Source organism: Monopterus albus, unplaced genomic scaffold (assembly GCF_001952655.1).
Source record: "Monopterus albus unplaced genomic scaffold, M_albus_1.0 scaffold431.1, whole genome shotgun sequence".
In the NCBI taxonomy this organism is placed as follows: Eukaryota; Metazoa; Chordata; class Actinopteri; order Synbranchiformes; family Synbranchidae; genus Monopterus; species Monopterus albus.
Window position 1 is genome coordinate 158,893 of NW_018128311.1, and position 22,885 is coordinate 181,777.

The window sequence follows — 22,885 nt, forward strand, 5'->3', positions numbered from 1 at the left end:
GCTCTGGTTATTCAATGCAAACATGAGCCTTTTTGCAGAACTGAGTTCTTTAATACATGCAAGAGCTTTCATCACCTATGGAACCTCTGAAACACAAACACCCTTGAATGTATAAAGAGTGTTGAACAGGTGGGAATCTGATCAGATAGCGAATTACTTTTGAGGTGGATGGTCAGGATGTCTCAGTATTAAACCATTCAGACGGGCTTCCTGTTTCTTAAACTTCATGAGAGGAAGTGATGTGTGCCGCCAATGTTTCTGTGGTGATGTAAGGGAAGCCAGATAGAAGTCAAATAGGAAGCTGCACGTTGTTCCCGCTGTCGCCGCTGGTGAAATGTGTAATGATGAAAACTGATCTTTAAAGATGCCAGACTAGAATGTTCAGTGTCTTGGACTAATTCACCGTAATGTCATGTTTGTTTTCATACATGTAATCAGGATGCAGTTGTGTGTGGTGACTTCTCAGCGTTTAGCCACATTCACACTGACAGTCACCACCTCCAAAAGGCCTGAGCACATAGCCAACATGCAGTGGCTGTACAGCTGGATGTCTTCACTGACTCCCTGAGCTCTTGCAACTTTTTCTGGGACCTGGGTGCACAAATATGCTCAGATCAGCCGGAATGTGGGGTTCCTGTATTGACCTGACCAGATCAGATAGCATTCTCTCTCAGGTTACAGACAGGGGACAAGTTAAAAGAAAACCCTGACTACATGAGTGGTCTCCTCCAGGGTGACAGTGCCTCCATCCACAGCACACAAGGGGTCACTGAATCTAATGCTATGGCCTACACAGTCACCAGCTCGCAACCCAGCTGAACACCTGTGGGAGATTTTGGAGTGACATGGACCAACAGTGTGGAAAAACATAGTTAATGTACAGTTTGTGCTGACTGGCCTGCTGGTGGGACAGCGGGAGTGACATTGAAATGGAAACAACAGCACAAAGTAGAAGCTTAACAACAGGAGGATAAAATGAAAGGCTCTAACATTTCAAATCATTTCCTGCTCTGCAGGCTGTGGACTGAACTACCACAAGCGGTGTGCGTTCAAGATCCCCAATAACTGCAGCGGGGTGAGGAAGAGGCGGCTGTCCAACGTCTCCCTGCCAGGTGCCGCCATGGCCATCACCCGTCCACCCTCCACCGAGCTCACCCCGACGCCACCCGACGAGGTCGGTTTAATACCATCAACTGAAACCTTTAGTGTCACTCAGTCTGGTGAAGCATGTTGGTGGGGTGACAACCACACATCACCAAAAGGTGTACCGCAGTGTAAAAACACTATTTCAAGTAAAAGTCCTGCATTCACATCTTTAATGAAATAAAGCTACAGAAGTCTTGGTATCAAAATATACTTGGAGTACACAACAGCACCAGTAGTGATTCTGTAGAACGGCCCATTTCACATTAATGTCCATGATACTATTGGATCATAGTGACTGATTACTGTGTCCATCACTTTAATGCTGCGGCTGGTAAAGGTGGAGCTGATGGTAACTACCTTATATACTTATACTGTGAAGTACTTTACATACTGCTGGGTAGCTGGTGGATTTCCCACCGGGATCAATAGTCTGTCTGTGTTTACTTTTATTTACATGATTCTTAAAAGGAACTAAAGTGCAAGATTTGTCTTTGACATGTAGTGAAGTCCATGTGTGAAGCAGCAGAACGTGGAAGTGCTCCAGTAAAGTGGAGCTGATAAGTGTGTTTGTCAGTGAGAAAGAAGCAACATGACGTTGCACTAACGCTCGTCACCACCAAACCACATCTTCAGTAGAGTCAGTTTCCTTTTTTTTTCTGCAGACATGAGCCTGTCAACATGTTTGGGCAGCAGTTCATGAGGTCAGAGCAGTTTCTTTGTCCTCTTTATAGGCCTCTGGCGTTTCCTGTGCTGTGAGCTGGCCTCGTTAGCTGATCCATGTTTCTGATCTGTCTCAGATTAGACTTTGATGAGATGTCAAATGTGTGCACAGCTTCTTTGCACAAACTTGATAAATCGGTGTGTGATGTGATGAGGTGGATTATCACAGCCTCCTGCTCCTGCCAGTGCTGTGGCCTGTAAGTGACACGTTGTACAGGGACATGCATTGTTCTGGTGGACAGAAAAGATTTAATCTGTGTTCTGCTTTTACAACCAGGGAACAGTCCTCTCCCTTTGAACCTCCTGAATGCAGACAGTTCTCCAACAGAGCTTTAAAATCATTGGGGGTTTATGCATGAAATGTTGGGGAATTTGCAGGTTTTGAAAAGTCTTTGAAATCACTTCCCTCAAAAAAATCTTTAGAAGGTCTATTTTTACCTATTGATTACTGAAAATTATCGTTATATGCAGCTGAGAAAATGTGATAAATTCCTGTACTTATTAATAATTATAGGCCTCATTGTTCCTACTGTTTTTGTGTCATTCAAAATGGGATTAAATTGCATACTAAGTAGTATTAAAAAGTCTTAAATTTACCACAGAAACATTGAATATTTCAAGTTTTGAAAACTGGTTCCTGGTTCCCCCTCTCTCTCCGCCAGCAGCGCCCCCTCCTGGGCGCAGGGAAGCGTAACTCTCTGCTGAGCGGTCGTCCCATCTGGATGGAGAAGATGGTCCTGGGTCGGGTCAAAGTCCCTCACACCTTCTCTGTCCACACCTACACTCGCCCCACCATCTGCCAGTTCTGCAAGCGTCTGCTGAAGGGGCTCTTCCGCCAGGGACTGCAGTGCAAAGGTGACGACACACCCGCGCCCATGTGCAAATGACCTATAATCTCACATTAATTTGTTCCATCTGTTAGTCATAACCTAAATTAGGGCTGCAACTGATGATTAAGAGTTTAAATCCCAAGACCTTCAGTCTGCTTTCACATGAGATGAGCAGTATCAGCAAATCCTCACATTTAAGAAGTTGTAACCAGGCAGGGTTTGATGTTTGGACTTGGAAGATTATTTAAAAAGTTGATTGATGTTCATAATACTTGCTCCTTAACTTTTTTGTCATTCAGGTAATCTGCTAATTCTGCTTCATTCTAAATGATACTTTAAGATAAAATAATGGAAATGTTGCTGTTCCCAAGTGGGAAAATGGAAGTGTTGCAGCAAAATGTTCAAAAACAACTGTAGAACTATGTGACGTACTCATCACTGTCTCATCGACTTTACAGCACAAAAGCACGAAAATAAAGTGTAGGTGCTACAAAATTTGCACTAATCATAATCTACCAAATATTAATAATGATAATAAGATAATGAATGTATATTAAACGTTGTTATTCATTTAGTGGCAGTAGATGAAAATGATAAATAAAACTTGCTGACTTGGTGAAACTCAGAATTTATGATCATGTTTTCAGTGCAAGATAAAGGTTTGATGTATTTGTCTGTTTTTCTTCAGATTGCAAATTTAACTGCCATAAGAGATGTGCAGCCAAAGTCCCTCGAGACTGTCTCGGTGAGGTCGACTTTAACGGAGGTGAGCTGCTTTGACTACTTTCAAACTCACAAGCACTCTTCACAGCGGGGTTTAAAACGGAGACAAAGTTTCTACCTGCGTCTACAGTGGCTAAGATCAATAATTTTATATTAAAGGATCAGTTGGCTGCTTGTGTAAAGGAGGGCCCTCATGATGATGGAGCTGTTCTCCTCCTCGTCTCTTCGCTCATTGCCTTGGGTTATTGTTTGGGGTCACTGTCACTGCTCTGGGCGTGGCTTTCTGCACAGAGGGCAGCTGGTTTCTGTGAAAACGACTGTACACACACACACACACACACACACACACAGGGGTCAGGCATGAACACTTCTGTGTCTGGTGAAGAAAGTCAAGCACTGAGTGTTGAGTTGTTTGTAAAAGTGCTATTTAAATAAAGTTTATCATTATTTTTTATTTCTGCAGAGAACATAGGGGATTTCCTATTCACTTCAGTGGGTGTTCGAGGACCTGCAGCATCATGAAATACTGAGAAACATTTTAGGTTCTTATATAATTGACCTGTTAGCTCTTCTAACCTATGTTTTTGCAGAACCGTCCAGTCCCAGTCTGGACTCTGAGGCGACAATGGAGGTGGACAGCTGTGACATCAACAGCGATGGCAGTCACAGTATGGATGAGCAGGATGAGCCGTCAGCTCCCGATGACTTCGCCGAGGGCTCCTGCGTGGACGGCGAGAAGGATGACGAGATGCTCCGAGCCATCAGGTGACACTGGTTCAGAAACAAACCAAACAAACTTCCCGTGATCATGCGACCGCCCCGCCAGACATACATGCACAACAGTCGTATGATAATGTGAAAGATGGAAACTTACTATTCATTTCAGTCAGAAAGATGATATTCCCAGTCATTTGAGTTGTTGGATGTTTGTTTGTTTCTCTGCAGCCCGTCCACCAGCAGTAACATCCCACTGATGCGTGTGGTTCAGTCCATCAAACACACCAAGAGGAAAAGCTCCACGGTGGTTAAAGAGGGCTGGATGGTGCACTACACCAGCCACGACACCCTGGTGAGGAGAGGGACAGAACACAGACATATACACCAAACAGATCATATCCACCAGCTGCTTTGGGGGCTGATTGTTGTGTCTTTGCAGAGAAAGAGACATTACTGGAGACTGGACAGCAAGAGTCTGACTCTATTTCAGAATGAAAGTGGAGCCAAGTATTACAAGGTAGGAGACTCAGAGCAGATGTGGTTTCATCTGTTCAGCCGAGTGGAGTCGGGTTTGTACAGTAACATTCAGCTCTACGGAGCTCATTAGGCACATATCACTGTCTGATTATAACCAGAGAACTCACTGTAATCAGGTCTGGATGTTGACACTGGGCTGCAACCTTCACTGTGCAGCTCCAATGGACACCGTCAAATTCTGCAATAAATCGTCCTCCATAACAGTGACAATGTTCAAAGTGTGTGTTCTAACAGTTTTACAGTGTTGATTGACCGGGATTGTGTTCTACTGACAAATGTTTCTGTTAAGAGCTAAGGAGAAATTTGTTCTTTGTTTTTATTTAAAATGGTTAGAAACATGAGTACTTGTTTCTCTCAAAGTTGTTAGTAATTTAATGAAAAAAGCAAAAGGAGGAATATATTAATCTGTCTCTCAGCACTGTCTGACCTCTCACTGTTCATTTTATAGTCTTATTTATATAAAACTAATCTAATGGAATTTGTTTACTTTAGGAAAACTATAGACCATCACTAGACTTATTATTTGAACTATTGATTGGTAATGCAGTTCACTACACTTGGAGCAGAGATTTTGGTTAAACTATTGATCAGGTGTCCTGCTCTACAGTTTTAACACCTGCCAATTTAATTAAACAGCGGGTTGAAAGTTGAAATTCCCAAGTAGCAGCATGATCTATAGAAATATCAAGCCATGTTATGATGTGAGTCCAGGCCCGTGCAGCTGCAGCTCTTTCCATTCTCCATCATCTTGTGCTCCTCCTTTCATCCTGCGTCAGCCAGCGACCTGTTGGCCTTTACCACGAAGCGCTTCAGAAACCTTCCTTTGAAGAGAGGGTGTGAGCGGGGGCAGAGGCGGGGAGGGGGAGATTTGTGGTGGTTTGTGGTGGACCTTGGGTTGCTTCCCTGTCATCTCGCTCTGGCTCATCCCCGTGCCGCCTCGTGCCACAGCGGCTGAGGCACGTCCTGTCTTTTAATCAGAGGACAAGTAGATGCTGATGAGAGGGTGTGGTTGGTGGTTGGACGGCAAACTTGGCAAAGCACAAAAGTTTAGGGGGCACAGATGGGGCATGAGACACCACTGAGCCATTCTACTTTATATGTTTGATCTGGCAGGGGTTAGAGTTTTTAGGAAGAGGGGGGTACTTTGCCAGAAAAGGAAGGAAGGAAAGTTTAAACACTGAAATTCAAAAAGCGTCTCAGTTCAGCAGAGAGAGCAGAGGTGCAGGATGGAGGGAACAGCTGATACTGCGTCCGCTGGATCATCTAGAGAACTTGACTTAAACGATTCTAAATAGTTACAACAAGTGGAGTTTATCAGGATTTGAAGAGAGGAGATGTTTTAAAAGTGTAGAGCTGAAAGTGGAGGCAGGACGCACTGAACGAAAATTCAGGTTACTTTAGTCTCTTATGTGATCTAACACAAGCACAGGAATCAAAATTATATCTGTGACTTTCTATCTATCCTAACAAACAACAGGAGATCCCCCTGTCCGAGATTCTGCAGGTGGAGCCGGCACAGGACGTTGGCAGCCTGCCTCAGGGTAGCAACCCGCACTGCTTTGAGGTGATCACGGCCAACATGGTGTACTACGTTGGAGAGGACAACGGCGGCCTGTTCAACAATCCTGTCCTGGCCGCATCTGGTGTGGGGCGGGACGTGGGTCAGAGTTGGGAGAAGGCCATCCGCCAGGCACTGATGCCCGTCACACCCAAGCCCAGCGTCGGCACCGGGCCCGGCATGGGGAAGGACCACAGTGAGTGACAACCAACCAAATTTAGGCTCAACTTAAAGGTGCTTTAACAAGGTGCAGTAAAAGCTAGCGGAATAGTGTAAACAGAGCAGAGATCTGTGTTTCTTCAGACACTGTACAAAGTGTCCTCAGCCTGTGGGCCTCACATTTTTCCTGAGGAAGAAACATGTCACCCAGTGCAGTGGTGTGGCTCACTGCTGTGTGTTTAATACTTTCTGCACAGCAGTGGTAGTCTACGGCACAGACGGCAGCATCTGTAATCTAACACAGTAGAAGGGTTTCTAAAAGTACAGTCTCTGATACAAGCCTTGTTGTCGTACCCAGAGCTAAAGAAAGTTCACCTATCCAAGTATAGAGAATTAAAACACCAGGGAACATTGGTTTAAACCAGTTTGACCAGTTTTTTATGTGCATCTGAACATCCTACTGTTTACATTTCTGTCCATAAAGTTACATAAACTTTCTGACTGGTGACCTAACTGGTGACCTACATACAGTGGGTACAGAAAGTATTCAGACCCCCTTCAGTTTTTCACTCTTTGTTATATTGCAGCCATATGCTAAAATCATTTAAGTTCATTTTTTTCCTCATTAATGTACACACAGCACCCCATATTGACAGAAAAACACAGAATTTTTGACATTTTTGCAGATTTATTAAAAAAGAAAAACTGAAATATCACATGGTCATAAGTATTCAGACCCTTTGCTCAGTATTTAGTAGAAGCACCCTTTTGAGCTAATACAGCCATGAGTCTTTTTAGGAATGATGCAACAAGTTTTTCACACCTGCATTTGGGGATCCTCTGCCATTCCTCCTTGCAGATCCTCTCCAGTTCTGTCAGGTTGGATGGTAAACGTTGGTCGTCATGTTTAACATGTCATTTTGCTTCAGTGGCATTTTGGTCTGTTTCACCCAGATAGATGAGTCGGTGTGAAAATGTGGGAAAGATGGTCAAAAATGTGATTTAATGTGCTTCTCTTAAAAGCAGTTGTAGGTTTGGTGGTTGAATAAAAATGGGAAGGAGAAAGCTGTGTGACCACACAAAGCAGTTTTGAGTTTTGAGATTCAGTAAATTTGCCACTTCCCCTTTTTTTAACTGTCTTCTTTTTTATGTGGTGTCAAATCTGTGAAAAAGAAAACATTTGTTTGTACATGACCCGGTTGTACTTTTCCTCAGATGCCTGGTAATATCTAACATCTTCAGAATGAATCTAAATGGTAAATCATAATAATGTGGTTTATGATGACATATGAGTGCACTTTTCAAAGTACTCTACATCAGGATATTTCATTCTGACTGACAAGATGTACTTAACATGTACTTACCAAACAAACAAAAACACTATCTTTATAATAATGACCCTCATCAGTCAAATTAAATATTCTTCATATTTTATATTAGAAAACCAGACAGGAAAATGTTGTTTTTACTGCGCCAACCAAACCAGTGCTTTCAGATGAAGACTTTTAAAGTGTAGGTGAAAACTAAAAATCGACAGTATGAATCTTTCATCACAGGAACTCACAGGAATTGCACATTAAATAGTTTATTATTGAAAGAAAAGTGGATGAATAAATCAATTATAAAACAAACACAAGTGAGAATACATGGAGGACTGCAGACTTAATCTAAACGATATCCGGGACTCACCGCTCAGCAGGGAGGGATTTCATTCATGAAGTGCTGGAGGAAGAAATGGGAGGATGTCTGACCTTCGCTCCCATACTTATGTCTGTGACAGGAGGGTGTCCCTGTGTTGTTGTAATACTTATGACCATGTGATATTTCAGTTTTTCTTTTTTAATAAATCTGCAAAAATGTCAAACATTCTGTGTTTTTCTGTCAATATGGGGTGCTGTGTGTACATTAATGAGGAAAAAAATGAACTTAAATGATTTTAGCATATGGCTGCAATATAACAAAGAGTGAAAAATTTAAGGGGGTCTGAATACTTTCCGTACCCACTGTATCAGCGGGCTGCCTGCCTGCAGCAGACGGCAGGTATTGATCGCTGAGGAATGACCCGATCACACCCCGGCCAGAGATCTGAAATCAATATTAGCTCATCAGTGGAAACTCGGTTGCAGCGTCAGTTTTCCTCTCCACGTAACGCACCATCAGCCCTTTAATGTCGGCCTGGATTAGCACAGCACGTCCTCTGTGATCAGAGAGATTCCTGTATCTGCACATGTAGAGACCAAACACACAAAGCAACAAGACAGGAAGCAGAGGGCTTTTATTTTTGTGGAATGTGGAAAATGATTTGAGAGTGTCAAGCCCGCCGGAAACATCTTCACTGTTCTTTCATCATGTGTTGAACAAACAAATGTGCTGGTTTGATCTCAGCTGGAAATCTCCTCTGTCACCTCATTCTTAACTAACAGGGAAACGTAGGAAATGAGATTTTAATGATATGAAGGTTAGAAAAATAAAACCTCACACGTCTCTGCTGTGCTGCCGGTCAGGGTGTGTGTGCCAGTGTGTTAGTCTGTGGCATGTGTGCTAATATATTGTACTTTTTGTTTTGCGTCTCTTCAGAGGAACTTTCTATCAGCTTCTCAGTGTCCAACTCCCAGATACAAGAAAATGTGGTGAGTCGTCACTCATATGTTTGATGTTTGTGTCCAAGTTTGAAAGTGTTTTTTAAAGCATGAATGTCACTGATGTGTTTAATGATTCAGAGAAGCAAATGTTTGATTCAGCTCAGAAGAGACGACCAGTGTCCAGATGTTTTCTGTTACTCACTCTACAGCAGCGTTGGCTCGCACACCTGGATTGGAAATATAAAATCTTTCATTTTTACTACTCTTGAAAGAGTGAATTACAGAAAAGTGACTAAAAGCCAACACATAGAAGATTTCCCACATACCAGCAACACCTCCTTCACATCACCACCACTGTCCTGTTTCACAACAATCATAAATTTGATCACAGCCACTCTCACAATGACATATCCAGGCTAATGTTCTGTGGCTGTGTCGTCTTTGTTATTATTAACAAAAGAGACCAAATACTGTGGCTCTCAGCTCCAAACCGGTTGGTTACTACTGAAGGTGTAAAACTTTAAAACAGCCTTTTTACTGTAGTTTTTACCAAGCGTTACTCAAACAGGAGAAAACAGTGCATTTGCTGGGGACCATTTTCAGCGGCAGATGATTCCACCTTTGACTGATTCAGAGTTTTTTGTTTGAGTTTAATTTGACAACATCTGAAACCAGCCTGATCTTGCTCTTGTTCAGGACATCAGTTCGGTGTATCAGATCTTTGCTGATGAGGTCCTCGGCTCAGGACAGTTTGGAGTCGTCTATGGAGGTGAGACATGCTGGCAGAATGAACATTGTTTCGTTCTTTTGTTTGGATTAGAGAAACGATCAGCCTGGGTCATGGTTCCCTTCTTCAATTCCCATAGCTTCAGTCTCAGGTGAATTGTAGGTTAATAAAAGAAAAACATTCTCCCTTTCATCACCCCCCTATAGGTAAGCACAGAAAGACGGGCAGAGACGTGGCAATCAAAATCATTGATAAGATGAGGTTTCCTACCAAGCAGGAGAGCCAACTGAGGAACGAGGTGGCCATTCTCCAGGTACAGCACGCACGCTGTTCAGACATCCATCCATCATCTGTATCACTCATTCCTGAATAGGGTTGTGCATGGAGGAAGAGTGCAGGAGCCAATCTCAGCTGACACAGGGCGAGAGGCAGGGTCCACCCTGGACAGGTCACCAGTCTGTCACAGGGCTGACATGTAGACAAACAACCACACTCAGTCCTATGGGCAGTTTAGAGTCACTGATTGATTGATTGATAGATAAACTGAAACCTTCCACTTACGGACTTTTGGAAACTTAAGTGCATCTGGAGACAAGTCTGAAAGTCACATTAATCTTTAATTTAATTCACATGATCTAGAGCATTTTATTAATTATTGGCTTTATCTTTCTTTAGGATTTCTTAAGTTGATCAAGTGCTGAAATACATAAAACAGAAACCATAAGCCTTAACTAAACAAAGTTTAGTTTTGCCGTCTTGTCTCTGACAGAACCTCCACCACCCCGGCATCGTTAACCTGGAGTGCATGTTTGAGACGCCCGAGCAGGTGTTCGTCGTCATGGAGAAGCTTCACGGCGACATGTTGGAGATGATTTTATCCAGCCAGAAGAGTCGACTGCCTGAACGCCTCACTAAGTTCCTGGTTACACAGGTCAGTGACGACCACAGACCTCTGATTTGATCACCACGTCCTACACTCGGAACGAGACACACTCAACATCTCAGGCACCAACACTCAGGTCTGACGTTTTAGTCAGACCTGAGTGATCTGAGTGAGTGAGATGGACCTAGATCTGAGTGAGCTGATCTTTTTGTGTTGATGCTTCATATTCATGGTTGTAAGTCACATGTAATGTGCAGATTATTTACTTGAAAAATGTATTAATGATTTGGTCTAATTGATTAACTGATTAGCTGTAATGCTAATGCTGTGCTGACAGCTGGACCTGACTGGCCAAAACACCAGTTAATGTATTTTTAAACATGGCGGTGTGGATCTAGAATGAGGCAGCCTGATGAAAGGAGAGAAGAGCCACTAAGTTTTTGTTTTAGGATAAGCGCAAGATACAACCAGGACTTGTTTTTACCTGGTTTGCTGCTGTGTTAAATCAGTGTACACGTTGTGTCCACAGATCTTGGTGGCCCTCCGACACCTTCACTTCAAGAACATCGTCCACTGTGACCTGAAGCCTGAGAATGTCCTCCTGGCCTCGGCAGAACCCTTCCCTCAAGTCAGATCATTTTTACAACTGGATTTATTGTCTCTCTTTTTCTGTTTAAAACATTTGCCACTGACGTCAGCGACACTATCACTACTTTACCACATTCTGTGACATGGCTGACATGTAGTCTCTGATTTTTTTCCCTCCAGGTGAAGCTGTGCGACTTTGGCTTCGCTCGTATCATCGGGGAGAAGTCGTTCCGCCGGTCAGTGGTCGGCACTCCAGCTTATTTGGCGCCCGAGGTGCTCCGCAGCAAAGGCTACAACCGATCTCTGGACATGTGGTCAGTGGGCGTCATCATCTACGTCAGTCTGAGCGGGACGTTTCCCTTCAATGAAGATGAGGACATCAACGACCAGATCCAGAACGCTGCCTTCATGTACCCGGCCAACCCCTGGAAGGAGATCTCCAAGGAGGGTAGGGACAGTTGTGGGCTCCTGTGTGACACTTTATCATGGATCAAATCATAGATTCTGCTATTTAAAATATGGTATAGTACCACAGCTGAATGATAATTCATAACTCCATAAACAGCTTGTGGCAAAGCAGAGTCAAGACTAGAGCTGCAACAACTGGCAAAGTTAATCTGCACCTGCAGCTACAGTATATTGATAACTGATTAATTCTTAGCTTCTTTTTTGCTGACAGTAAGGCCCCACCTCACCAGTGGTCTGGCATCATGGCTGATTTTAAAGCAGATCTCCTGAGTCTGTTTGTCTTTACAGCCACAGACCTGATCAACAACCTGCTGCAGGTGAAGATGAGGAAGCGCTACAGCGTGGACAAGTCGCTGAGCCACCCCTGGCTGCAGGTCACCAAACTGTTTTGTACTTTTACACCATCAGCAAACTGTAAAAGGTGACACGTTTCACTTTAGTCTACAATCACACTGTAAAAGTTAGAGGTGGCCACATAATTAATATTCACAGTTTCATACTTCATTGCTCTGTTGAATGGAAGTTCAGGAATCTTCAGGGATGAAATAAACCCTGCCAGGTCCTGAGTGGTTTCTGTGTAGCACAGCCACCAGTGCTGCACTTTGAGGACTTTACAATGAAAACACAACCAAGCCTTATCACAGCAACAAGGTCCTGGGTTTCGATTGGTGTGTTTTGTTTTTTTTAAACTGTTGTCATTGTCGTCTTGCAGGACTACCAGACCTGGCTGGACCTCAGGGAGTTCGAGACCCGTCGAGGTGAACGCTACATCACCCACGAGAGCGACGACGCCCGCTGGGAGGAGTACGCCGACGACAGAGGCCTGCACTACCCGAAACACTTTATCATGTCCCACAACCTGGATGACATGGATGAGGATCCCTAGAGGCCACAGAGGGTCAACATCTCCGAAGAGGAAACGGCAGACCCCGAGAAGTCCCTCGGTGGTTGTAGCGCACACTCTGGGGTCCATGGAAACGGTCACCATGGACACAGCCAGCTGTCCCTGTAGTGGCGCAAGATAGGGTGGACAGCGAGGACACAGTGGCAACAAATCAGGTCCAGAGAAATTTTTAACATTTATTTTTTTCCTGTTTTTTTTCTAGAAGTCCTAACAAACAGACTGAGCCGAACTCTGGAGAGATTTTTTTGTGATGGTCTCTTATATAATCGTCTTCACTGCCAGTCCAGCTGGAGAAGGGCTTACAATCCAGCACAGACCTTATATAGTTTTTCAGCAACATATTTTTGTTACTTCATTGTTACATTTTAGATCACATAACACTGTGCAGAGGAGCTGGAGAGCTATTTCATACTTAAAGCTGGAACAGAAGAAACAAATGAGCCTTGAAGATGTACTGACTGTTGTTGTTCTTCACTGTTGGGATGCTTTGCACTATAGGGGAAACCTTTAAAGGAGAACTTGCCTGGTAATAACTTGTTTGTTCATCTGCAAAAGTATAAAATTTCCCTCTAGTTTATGAATGTTTCTTATTAGAATTTAATAAGCCAAATTAGTACTAGTACTCTTGGTACCATGAATTTTTAATCCATGGAGGTTTTACATCTGTAAAACTTTCCCAAAGCCTAAAAAAACATTTATTTCCATGGTGTCTTCCCAATGTAAAGTCAATATCCCAGTGTGGGTCTCATAATACATGCATGTTTGAGACCACAAGCATGTGGACCTTTCTCAGATGCACATCAGGACACATGATCAATAAGGACATCCCGTTACTCCTGCAAATACAAATGTGATGGCACAGTCCAGCTCAGATGATTTGTTGGAGTAGGTAGGATCAGACCCAATGTGTTGCCTTACATACAACTTGAACAAACTGATAAAACGTTCAACTTTCATCTTTGACAAAGGGAAACATTCGGCTGAATACTGTGTTGAAGGACTAGGGGAAGTCACAGCTAGTGTTCGTGTTTTTCTGACAAGACACACCTGCTTACGACCAAAAGGCCTGTGAACATGTGCTTAATAGTCCAGATCAACAACATTAAACTCTGCTGCTGCACCTACAGACAGTATACTTCTGCAGGAAAACAAATTGTTATTATCAGTGACTGAAACTGGGGCTGACAAGCTGAGAACCAAGCTGCTACTCTGCTTCTGAGCAAACCTTTGTGACACTGCAGTGTCGTTGATCCTGATCTGACTGCAGCCTGAGAATTTATTTCACGTTTTATATTTTTACTAGAAGCTTTGTGTCATGGATCATTTTGAGAAAATATTAAAGATGAATTAAAAGCTTTCAGAAACCTTTTACAACCTGATGCTTTTTGAACTGAAATCCTCACAAATGTCTGAACCAGCTTCAAATCTACCATAAAACTGCTGCATGCACGTATGAGTATAACTAAGTATTTGTTTTCATTTCTACAAGCCAGTTTTAAAAAGATGAGCTAAGAGCAGTCCTGCAGGAGGAGCTAATGGGGTGGAAAACAAAAAGGTTTAAGGGTTATTAATATTTTTATTGGTTTTATTGCCAATAAAAATCTTACCATCATAGTTTCAGCTACTTTTCTTTTGCCCTGCTGAATATTCAGGTGTAGAGGAGGCGATCATTTTCATGTTCATTACAGAAGAACACGAAGTGATCATGGCATAACCCCTGGAACTGATCGATAATGTGCTGCCACTAGGTGAGAAGTTTTCAGTTTAGATATGAAGACATAATCTGAACCAAAGGGTTTCAAACATTTTGTCTCAGAGTAAAGTCAGACTTAAAGGCACAACTGGTCAGTTTCAGAGAAACTATTAAAATCCCCTAATTATTCCCAAATGAATGAGTCAGACTGTAAAGAAAAAAGAGGAGGCTCCTGAAGGAGAGGAAAAGCTGAGAACGAGCCCCAGCAGGATGTTTGGAAATGATCTCTCACTTCCCACTGAGCATGACGGCCTCACTGTGCAGCTCCTCTGGAGGGTGGCTGCTTGTTTTGGCAGCAGCAGCCGTCACACATGCTCCTGAAGCTTTTAATTGCTACCGGACGAGCATTAGGTGTGTTGTGAGTGGCTGCTGCACAACTGTGAGCTCAGCTAACTGCTTCCAGATGTGGACGGTGGCAGGCAGCTGAGCGACGACACTTCAGGGAGGGAAGAGACCCTCCTGCAGCAGGGTGACCTCTGACCTCAGGCGGTGTCACAGTTTATGAGGTGTCAGTGCTGCTGTGAGTTTCAGGGACTCAAAGTGGAGAACTTGACTGAAAATAAAAATGGGCTCTTGTACAAACTGTTTGTCACCCACTAAACAATAAATGAGAAAAAAGCTGATGATTTTTAATCTTGTATTTTTATGTTACAATTATTTTACAGTTGATGTAAAGAAAATACATATTTTAGCTTCACATCAGCTTGGACGTCCTATAGAACCTGATGCAGTAAAGCAAATCTTCATGCGTTCTGTAAATCTGAAGTGTCGTCCTCCTGTCTGGATGCTGTACCATGATCAAATCACAGAACTCTCAGCCCTAAACCTCTCTAGAAAAGAACTGTTTCCAGATTTTCTGAACTGCTGATTGTCTAAGACCAGTCTCCTTTAAGAGAAGCTGAGCTCGGTGAACCCGGCCACTGGTAGCGGCACCGGACTCTTCTTCTTCTCCAGCTTCAGTCCCTCTGTTCTCTTAGGCTTGGTGAGGCGGCTGTGCTGCAGCAGGCTGAAGAAGTGGAAGCGCTCGCCCATCTTGGCGGGGCTGGTCAGCATGTCGTAGCCGCTGATCAGCTGCTGCCTGGTGGACGAGTCAGAGCAGCTCCTCAGCAGAACCTGCAGAGAACCACAGGGGGAGCTAAGGGTCTTGCTCCTGGTTCCAGTCAGAGCACCTTCCTCTCAGTCAGTACTATGTCATACTAACTGCAGAAGAAGAGAGTTAAACCTCTGCCTCCAAGTGAGCAACTGATAAATCATTTAAAATAAAATGACCTACTGATGTGGCTTTACATAAACCGAGCAGAAGATTTTCATAGAAGCCCTGCAAACCAAACACTTACGAAACTGATCTGAGCAAATTCTACTTTGATTCAACTCCTGATCATATTAGCTGAATTTATAACTACCATCACCTAAATCTCAAGCCTGGCCTCACGCCTCTTAGTGAAAAAATAATGTGTGCACAAATTAAAATGAATAACCCGGCCTCACGCCTCTCAGTGAAAATTTAATGTGTGCACAAATTAAAATGAATAACCCGTGCACATTAGTGACCATGTCATGCTCGTAAATGATAAATTTATGAGCACAAATGACCGAATAACTTGAAGAGATCAGTGTGCATAAATTAACACAACACAACATATCTAAGGGATGTTAAAGATGGCATAAGGTTATTTAGGTAAATATTATTATTATTATTATATTTAGGTATAAAAAAAAAACTGCATCAGAGTGAAGAGGCTCAATCCATGACCTGAAGCTCAGCATGCGCACAAATGTTTTTCTTCAGGACGCTTTCTGAGCACCATATCAAACATCACCTATTACAGACATAAGGTATACATTATTGTTTATAATATTATCAGTGCATTGATTGGATTAAATCATTCCTCTGCAAAAACAAGTAAAAGAAACAGGACATAAAGCAACGTACAAGGCAGCACCATTAGCTTTATATCCTGGTATTGCTGGCCACAAACAGAGATACTATACATAGATATCTAATCATCATTCACGCTGTATGACAAATTAATACATCAGTGATTAATAATTGTGTTTACATGATCACTCCCTGTCTGTACACAATTCTTTTTATTTTTCTTTTGTTTACTTGTTTGATGTTTTCGGTCTTTGTCTGGACTGTTACTTTTCCAGAAAGGTGCACATTTTGATAAGCACCAGATGGAATTTGACGGTAAATATAAAGAAACGCTGTGTTCACATGTGAAATATACAGTTTAAATGCCTGATACCAATTTTCTATAAAATCTAAAAATAAATAAGTACTTGTGATCACAGTATTCTGGCTTCCATTTTATCTCCAGTGAAGTGATGAAACTCTGCAGACAGACTCACCTGCAGTCGGGTGTCGATGCCCATGTTCTTTAGGAACGTCCTCTGATTGACAGGTCCCAGACAGGCCACGCCCCCTCCAGCCATCCTTCGCAGGTAGCTAAAATCTACGTCAGCGGTGAGGTCGGCTGAGCCGGGGGACTCCAGGACGTCATGAAGCTGGTGACCTTTAAAACCCTGAACAAAACAGGGTTGAGCCTGAGATGTTTGGAAGTGAACAGTTTTTCATCAGTCTGATGTTCACTTCATTTCTCTGAGCCCAGGACCCCTCACACTGAGTAGTAACCAGTTTGTGGTTAAAGCACCGTCACATCACTACAGAACTTTGTGTTACATATTACATAGTCGTTCATTGATAAAAACTCTTCATTCGTTATTTGTAAAACATCACGTTGCTTTTTATGTTTATACAAAACTGTACGTGTATCAGAAAACATGTGTGAACAACTGTGTTGTACCCTAAATGTATCCGTCTTGGTTCCGTCGTGGCCATAGTCGGCGATCAGCGCTGCGCCGCCGTCCTCTGCGATCCGTCGGGCCAGCTGCTGGATGATGACCCCACCCTCTGCACACACCTCCACATGATCCCGCCTTTCATCTGCCTGACACACACACACACACACACACACACACACACACACACACACAGAATCAATCAATAATCAATCAGTTCACTCTCAGTTCATCTCGAGTCTGACTGCTGTGTGAACACCAGTCGGGTTTCCAGACTTTTTTAAGGGCAACAAAAACATTTTGATAATGAATCAAATTGTCATATTTTCTGATTCAAGTCTTAAATGTTTGACATCACTGTAAACTGAACATGTCTGGATCTTCTGCTTGAACAAAAACAAGACATATGAAAGCATGACCTTGAGCTCTGGGAACATTTTATTAACTATTGCAGTGTTATCCCTAATAGTGAATGGTTATTTGAACTCAGTAAGTACATGGTCAATAGTCTAGTTTATTCCAACTCGCCCTCAAACGGCCTCTTTGTCTCCGGTTATAATTAGTAATTTCCTCCATTTCCCCGGAGGTTTATGTTCTCCGCCGCATGTTCACCACAAGCCAGAGCTGTCCTGGGGACCTTTGAAACACCACAGAATCATTTCTTCATTATATCACATTTTTACTCCTCCACAACAATGTACAACACTAATTTCTAATAATAACTAATTCTATTAATATGGCCTGGACCCAGATAAGTGGCATAGAATGGACAGATGGATAAACCAATTTAAAAACTGGATTTAAACCTGCGCTCACACTGATAATTCAGCAGCAGTAACAATGTTGGCTCCAGGTCTAACATACAGAGGACCTGCAGATGTCCTCACTGATTCAGAAACACCTTCTGGAAAAATCTAGACCTGCTGTGTGTTGGACTCATCGCCCAGAGTCAGCAACATCTGGGTTGTTTCTTCCCTCTGTGGACCTAGAAACCAGTGACAGCAGCTCATTGGTTCAACTGTGATACACAGACGCCCTCAGTGCGAACTGGATCCTCGTCCTCTTAAAAACTACCTTATACAGTCTCATGGTTTGTCTGGTTTGATGTGGACGGTGAACTCAAACTGGATTTAAGAGCAGGGTTCTTCATCCAAACACGCAGCCGATGAGGATGATGATGTCCGGCCTCCAGCAGGATGTTCTGGATAGCAGAGCACAGCCAGAGAGGCCAAAACAAACAGGCTGTAAATGTATAGATGGTATAAATGTGGGCAATAAAAACCAGATGGAGGCTGTAAAACAACCCTCCAGGAGTGAGGAGTTCATTTCCACAGTGAGATTAAAGTTCTTCAGTCCCCTCTGACATTTGTGTTTGAGGTTTTCACCGACTGAATGAACCTTCCTTGTTTTCACATTTGTTGCCTTTCCTCATTTACACATATCTGTTTTAACACAGGGTCAAAACAAGGAACTCAAAAGAGAAATATATCGTTAGACTTTGTCATCTTTAACTTTTTTTATCTCAACGATCGTCTCTGAAGGGAAATATCTGACCTGCACGAGTGTGGACGAGGCCAGGGTGGGAGACGGCGTCACCACAAACCTCAGCCGGTCCGGCTTCTCTGGATCGATGTCCACCATCACCTCCCTCCAGCCTTTCTCCGTCCTCTGCCCAAAGCAGACAAACACAGACTCAGGCACAAACACCTTAAAGGAAACCTCAGTATGAACCAGACACCAGAGACACGTGGCTGAAAAGGTGGACAGCAGTTTTTGTTTCCTGTTCTGGTTTCTTCAAACAATTTAATGTTCGATCAACTTTAAAAAGAAGCACAAAGAAGAATCTCTTCATAGCTTCCAGTTTGTTAAAGGCAAAACTCTAAAAAATGGTAAAGGGACTGTATTTTATATAGCGCTTTCTCACAGTGTGTTGCACTGGCCAAAGTGCTTTACAGAAGATCATACACCATTCACCCATTCACACACAACATTCACACACCGATGACGACAGGCTGCCATGCACCGGCGCTAGTCAAGCCACCGGGAGCAATTCGGGGTTCAGTGTGTCTTGCTCAGGGACACTTAGGCATGCGAGGAGACCGCACATTTACCATTTACCAAAACTCTAACTTAATTCTAGAATTCAGCTAGAAAAATGTTACTTAATGTTGTTTAACTCCTATCACACAGAACATGCTGCATCTGGATCCAGTGGATGTTGAGTTTGGACCGTAGGCTGTAGTTTTAATTTAAATAGAAAGTCAGAAATGCAGCTAGTTCTACAAATAGAGTGGGTGGAATTATATGTACAGTAGTTTTCGCATTCCCTTAGTGGCAAGGACCAGATGTTTTATTTCATCCTGCCATCTGGTGGTAAACATTTAAATGACACCATGGTGGTCAGCAGCAGTGCCACTACGACTGGGGAACTGATGAGAACGGGCTGAAAGTAATGCAGTACTCTACAGGAATCCATTGTCTACAAACAAATACTAATGGAAAGTTTTATGATCACATAAAAACTCTGTGTTCTAAACTGTACCTGGAACTTGTGGATTGGCAGAGCGTCAAAGAACTCATGAGCAAGAAAGATGCTGAATCCTGGGAACAAAAAGAAACTGACTGTAAAATGATTAACAAATTTTTTACCTGTTTATAGTGTAAGACCACAGAGAATACAAGCAGGAGTGTTTCATGTGTCCTCTACAGTAAGTGACAAGGTAAAATGAGTATTTTTAGAGGAATAAAGCTCTAAGACACCCAGAGGAAAGCAAGCACATATTGTTATAATGAACTATGTTGTTCATTAGAGGCTCGTTGTTGTTAGCTGTCGACTTGGTGCCTGGAGTTACATGCACATGGGTATTTGGCCTATCACGTCCTTTTTAAATGGACATTTTTACTACCATCTGATAACATGACTTCACCTGAACTACTGCTGAGTAGATTACCTGATCTGACTTCACACAGACAGCCAGCACTCTCTTCTTATCTTTTGTCTCATTATTTATTAATACCACATTAAGTACATTGTTAGTTGCAGTACTAACAGCAACAGCACGTATAGTAGTATATGAACTGACAGTTTCAGTAGTTGCTTTGGGAGCAGTAATAATTGTTGTACTCTGGGTTTTCCAACCTGATAAGAATTTTCTTGTACAAACACCTGGCATTTTGTGGCCAAATTTCCAGCTGCTTTAATCCAAACCTGTCTCCAGCTGCTGTGTACCTGTGGGGACGTCGTCTAAGCAGCGGTACCAGGACACCGGCAGGCCAGCTGTGGTTTCCCCATGGCGGTAAACTGGCTCGTCCTCAGCGTCTGCATCCTGGCTGCGGTTCACAGTCAGATTCTGGGCCTGAAGCCGACTTAGAGCTGGACTCACTTCGACAAGGTGGAGCGATACTGAGGCGTCGCTCAGCACCGACTGCAGCTGACTGAAGACCTGATCAACAAACAGATGGTTGTCACAGATTGGAAGTAACTACACAATGTTATGTTAAAATGTGGTGTCTTTAGTGAACCGCAAATACAGGAAGAATACAGTAGGAAATGAAGGTTGTGTAAACTAATAAATAAACAGAATAAAACCAGAAAAATAGATGCACGGAAAAATGTATGGCCTAAAACTTCAACTTCAAGCCTGTTTTAAAACAGGTTTCTCTCCTGGGCATCCTCTCCTGAACATCTTATATACACATGCAAATCCCATCTGCACATGTTTGTGCAAACCATGAAGATTAAAAATTTAGTTTTTGGTGCAATCTCAGTGTTTCTACTATTTCATAGTAGAAACAGATGACGTTTCATGGCAACTTCATACTCTGAGGACATCACTGGCCAGTGATCCTTTTCCAGGTCCGAGCTCGACCAGCTGCAGCTGTTTGGGTTGACCTGCTCCCATCCACTCGCTGATGACCCACACGCCGAGCAGCTGCAGGAGAAAACAACAGACAGCAGGAGGGGATGATCAAAGACAAGCAGAGAGGTACCTGCTGATGTGATGGTATAGCATATGTAGAAAAGACTGAAACAGTCAATGATCTAATTCAGTGAGACAATATCTGTCTAAAACTTACTAATTTTAGTTAACCTCATGCATCATATACTACTGGAGTGTTTCACCGCTTATGAAACCAGCGGTAAAACAGGGTCTGAATTTTTGCAGCCTCACCTCTCCGAAAATCTGACTGATCTCTGGTGACGTGATGAAGTCTCCGTCTGGTCCCAGCATGTCATTCCTCACATAATAGCCCTGAAAGAGTCGATGAATCAGTTAAGGATGATGACTTGTTTCTGGCTTCAGAAAGCCAGATGAAAACAAATTCCAGTTCACTCCAAAACATAAAGACACAGATGTCTCATCAATGTAAATAACTGACACACTGGATTTAATGAGTAATATTAGTCAAGTCTAAATGTCAAACACTTGCTGGTTCGCTGTTCCTCTCTGGTCTATGACCTGCAGGTGGTCGGGCTGTGACAGACTCAGGGTGAGTCGTCATCACTCACCGTCACAGGATTGGTGAGCACCTCCCTCATGTACTCTGCCACTGGAATAGGACCTGTCGCTTTTATTTTGGAGGTCAGGTGTCGTAACATGGATGGTCGGGGCATTTCCTGGTCTGGGCAGGAGCTGCAGCAGAGTCGGCTCTGAGCTGCTCGCCATCGCACTGACAACAAAGACAGACTGTGAATAGTCCAAACCTAGTCCTGAATAAGAAGTCCATGAACATAAAGGCACCTTTCACCCAAAACCATGAGGTGACATCTTGAACCTCCATCAGGATCTGTCCATGCAGATAGTGAATTTCTGGGGTTGTGTCCTGCTTTAGGAGTCTGATGTTAATCCTGAACTAAAAATGTTTCTAAATTTAAAATGTCCTGAATTTAAAGTTTTGATTTACATATTAGATTAATTGACTAATCAATTGGTTGAGCAGCAGGAAATTCAATAAAAGCAACTGAATATTATAAACAATTAATCAATGGAGTATTTTCGGCCAAAATGGTAAAAAATAAAATTAAAAAAAAAATCGCAAATTCCAGCTTCTTCAGATGAAGACCTGCTGCTATTTATGACAATAAAATAAATAATTATCTGTTATTTCTGTGCTGGTTGAATCAAGCAAAATTAAAATATGTCCCCTTGGGCTGTGGAAAATTCTAATTCTAGGCATTTTCACCCATTTCAGACGTTTTATAGACAAATCACTTAATTCAAAAAATTTGTAGACGAATCCATAATGTAAATAACAATTTGTTTCAGCCCTAATAAAATGAATGAGTGGGAGAGAATAACATAGAAAATACGTGTATAATTAAACTTATTTAGTAAATTTTTGCATCCAGTATCAGAGAAAACATGTAAATAACACGTCCTTCACATGTCACAGTACAGAAAGAGTCTTGCATTCCACCAGGCTGTGCGCTGGTTGCTGATCTAAAGTAAATCATGATATGTTTACATCAGTGCTCTCACCTGCTGCTGATTGACTGACAGGACGAATGAAGACTCTATTCATCAGCTGCTGGGTTTTAAAGAGAAAAGCTCTCATTCTGTTGTATGCTTGTCTCAATGCAACCAGAATATTGTTATAACATTTTGGCCTGGTCGTATTTGACGAGACCAGTATAACGTTAAGTAAAGGTTAACTTCAGGCACATGGACCAGCTTTCTCCTCTGCTCTGCTCTGACAAGATTAGCATTAGCCAGGACCAGCTTTCTCCTCTGCTCTGACAAGATTAGCATTAGCCGCGCTAGCTACATATACGTTGATGGCCACA

General features: G+C 42.7%; 2 protein-coding genes across 3 annotated transcripts in view; one reads left to right on the forward strand and one right to left on the reverse strand.

Annotated features, from left to right (window-relative positions):
* LOC109952083 (serine/threonine-protein kinase D3) overlaps positions 1-12,746 on the forward strand; it is a 28,223-nt gene extending 15,477 nt beyond the window's left edge. The window contains exons 7-21 of one of the 2 annotated variants that reach the window (XM_020586942.1): positions 1,017-1,174; positions 2,529-2,721; positions 3,385-3,462; positions 4,010-4,184; positions 4,365-4,488; positions 4,576-4,653; positions 6,151-6,427; positions 8,968-9,020; positions 9,669-9,741; positions 9,906-10,012; positions 10,469-10,630; positions 11,112-11,210; positions 11,351-11,618; positions 11,927-12,012; positions 12,351-12,746. In XM_020586942.1, the coding sequence (XP_020442598.1) occupies positions 1,017-1,174; positions 2,529-2,721; positions 3,385-3,462; positions 4,010-4,184; positions 4,365-4,488; positions 4,576-4,653; positions 6,151-6,427; positions 8,968-9,020; positions 9,669-9,741; positions 9,906-10,012; positions 10,469-10,630; positions 11,112-11,210; positions 11,351-11,618; positions 11,927-12,012; positions 12,351-12,524 (2,105 nt within the window). In that variant the 3' untranslated portion in view covers positions 12,525-12,746. The remainder of the gene's footprint in view (positions 1-1,016; positions 1,175-2,528; positions 2,722-3,384; positions 3,463-4,009; positions 4,185-4,364; positions 4,489-4,575; positions 4,654-6,150; positions 6,428-8,967; positions 9,021-9,668; positions 9,742-9,905; positions 10,013-10,468; positions 10,631-11,111; positions 11,211-11,350; positions 11,619-11,926; positions 12,013-12,350) is intronic. The other variant, XM_020586943.1, reaches the window with a different exon arrangement.
* Positions 12,747-14,918: 2,172 nt separating this feature from the next.
* Positions 14,919-22,783, reverse strand: ndufaf7 (NADH:ubiquinone oxidoreductase complex assembly factor 7). Its single transcript, XM_020586944.1, has 10 exons — positions 22,581-22,783; positions 21,611-21,771; positions 21,273-21,353; positions 20,922-21,032; positions 20,330-20,543; positions 19,643-19,701; positions 18,655-18,768; positions 17,106-17,249; positions 16,651-16,824; positions 14,919-15,408 (listed from the first exon to the last, which is right to left on the reverse strand). Exons 1-10 carry the CDS (start codon positions 22,654-22,656, stop codon positions 15,184-15,186), a joined length of 1,359 nt encoding a protein of 452 aa, XP_020442600.1. The 5' UTR covers positions 22,657-22,783; the 3' UTR covers positions 14,919-15,183.
* Positions 22,784-22,885: the final 102 nt, after the last annotated feature.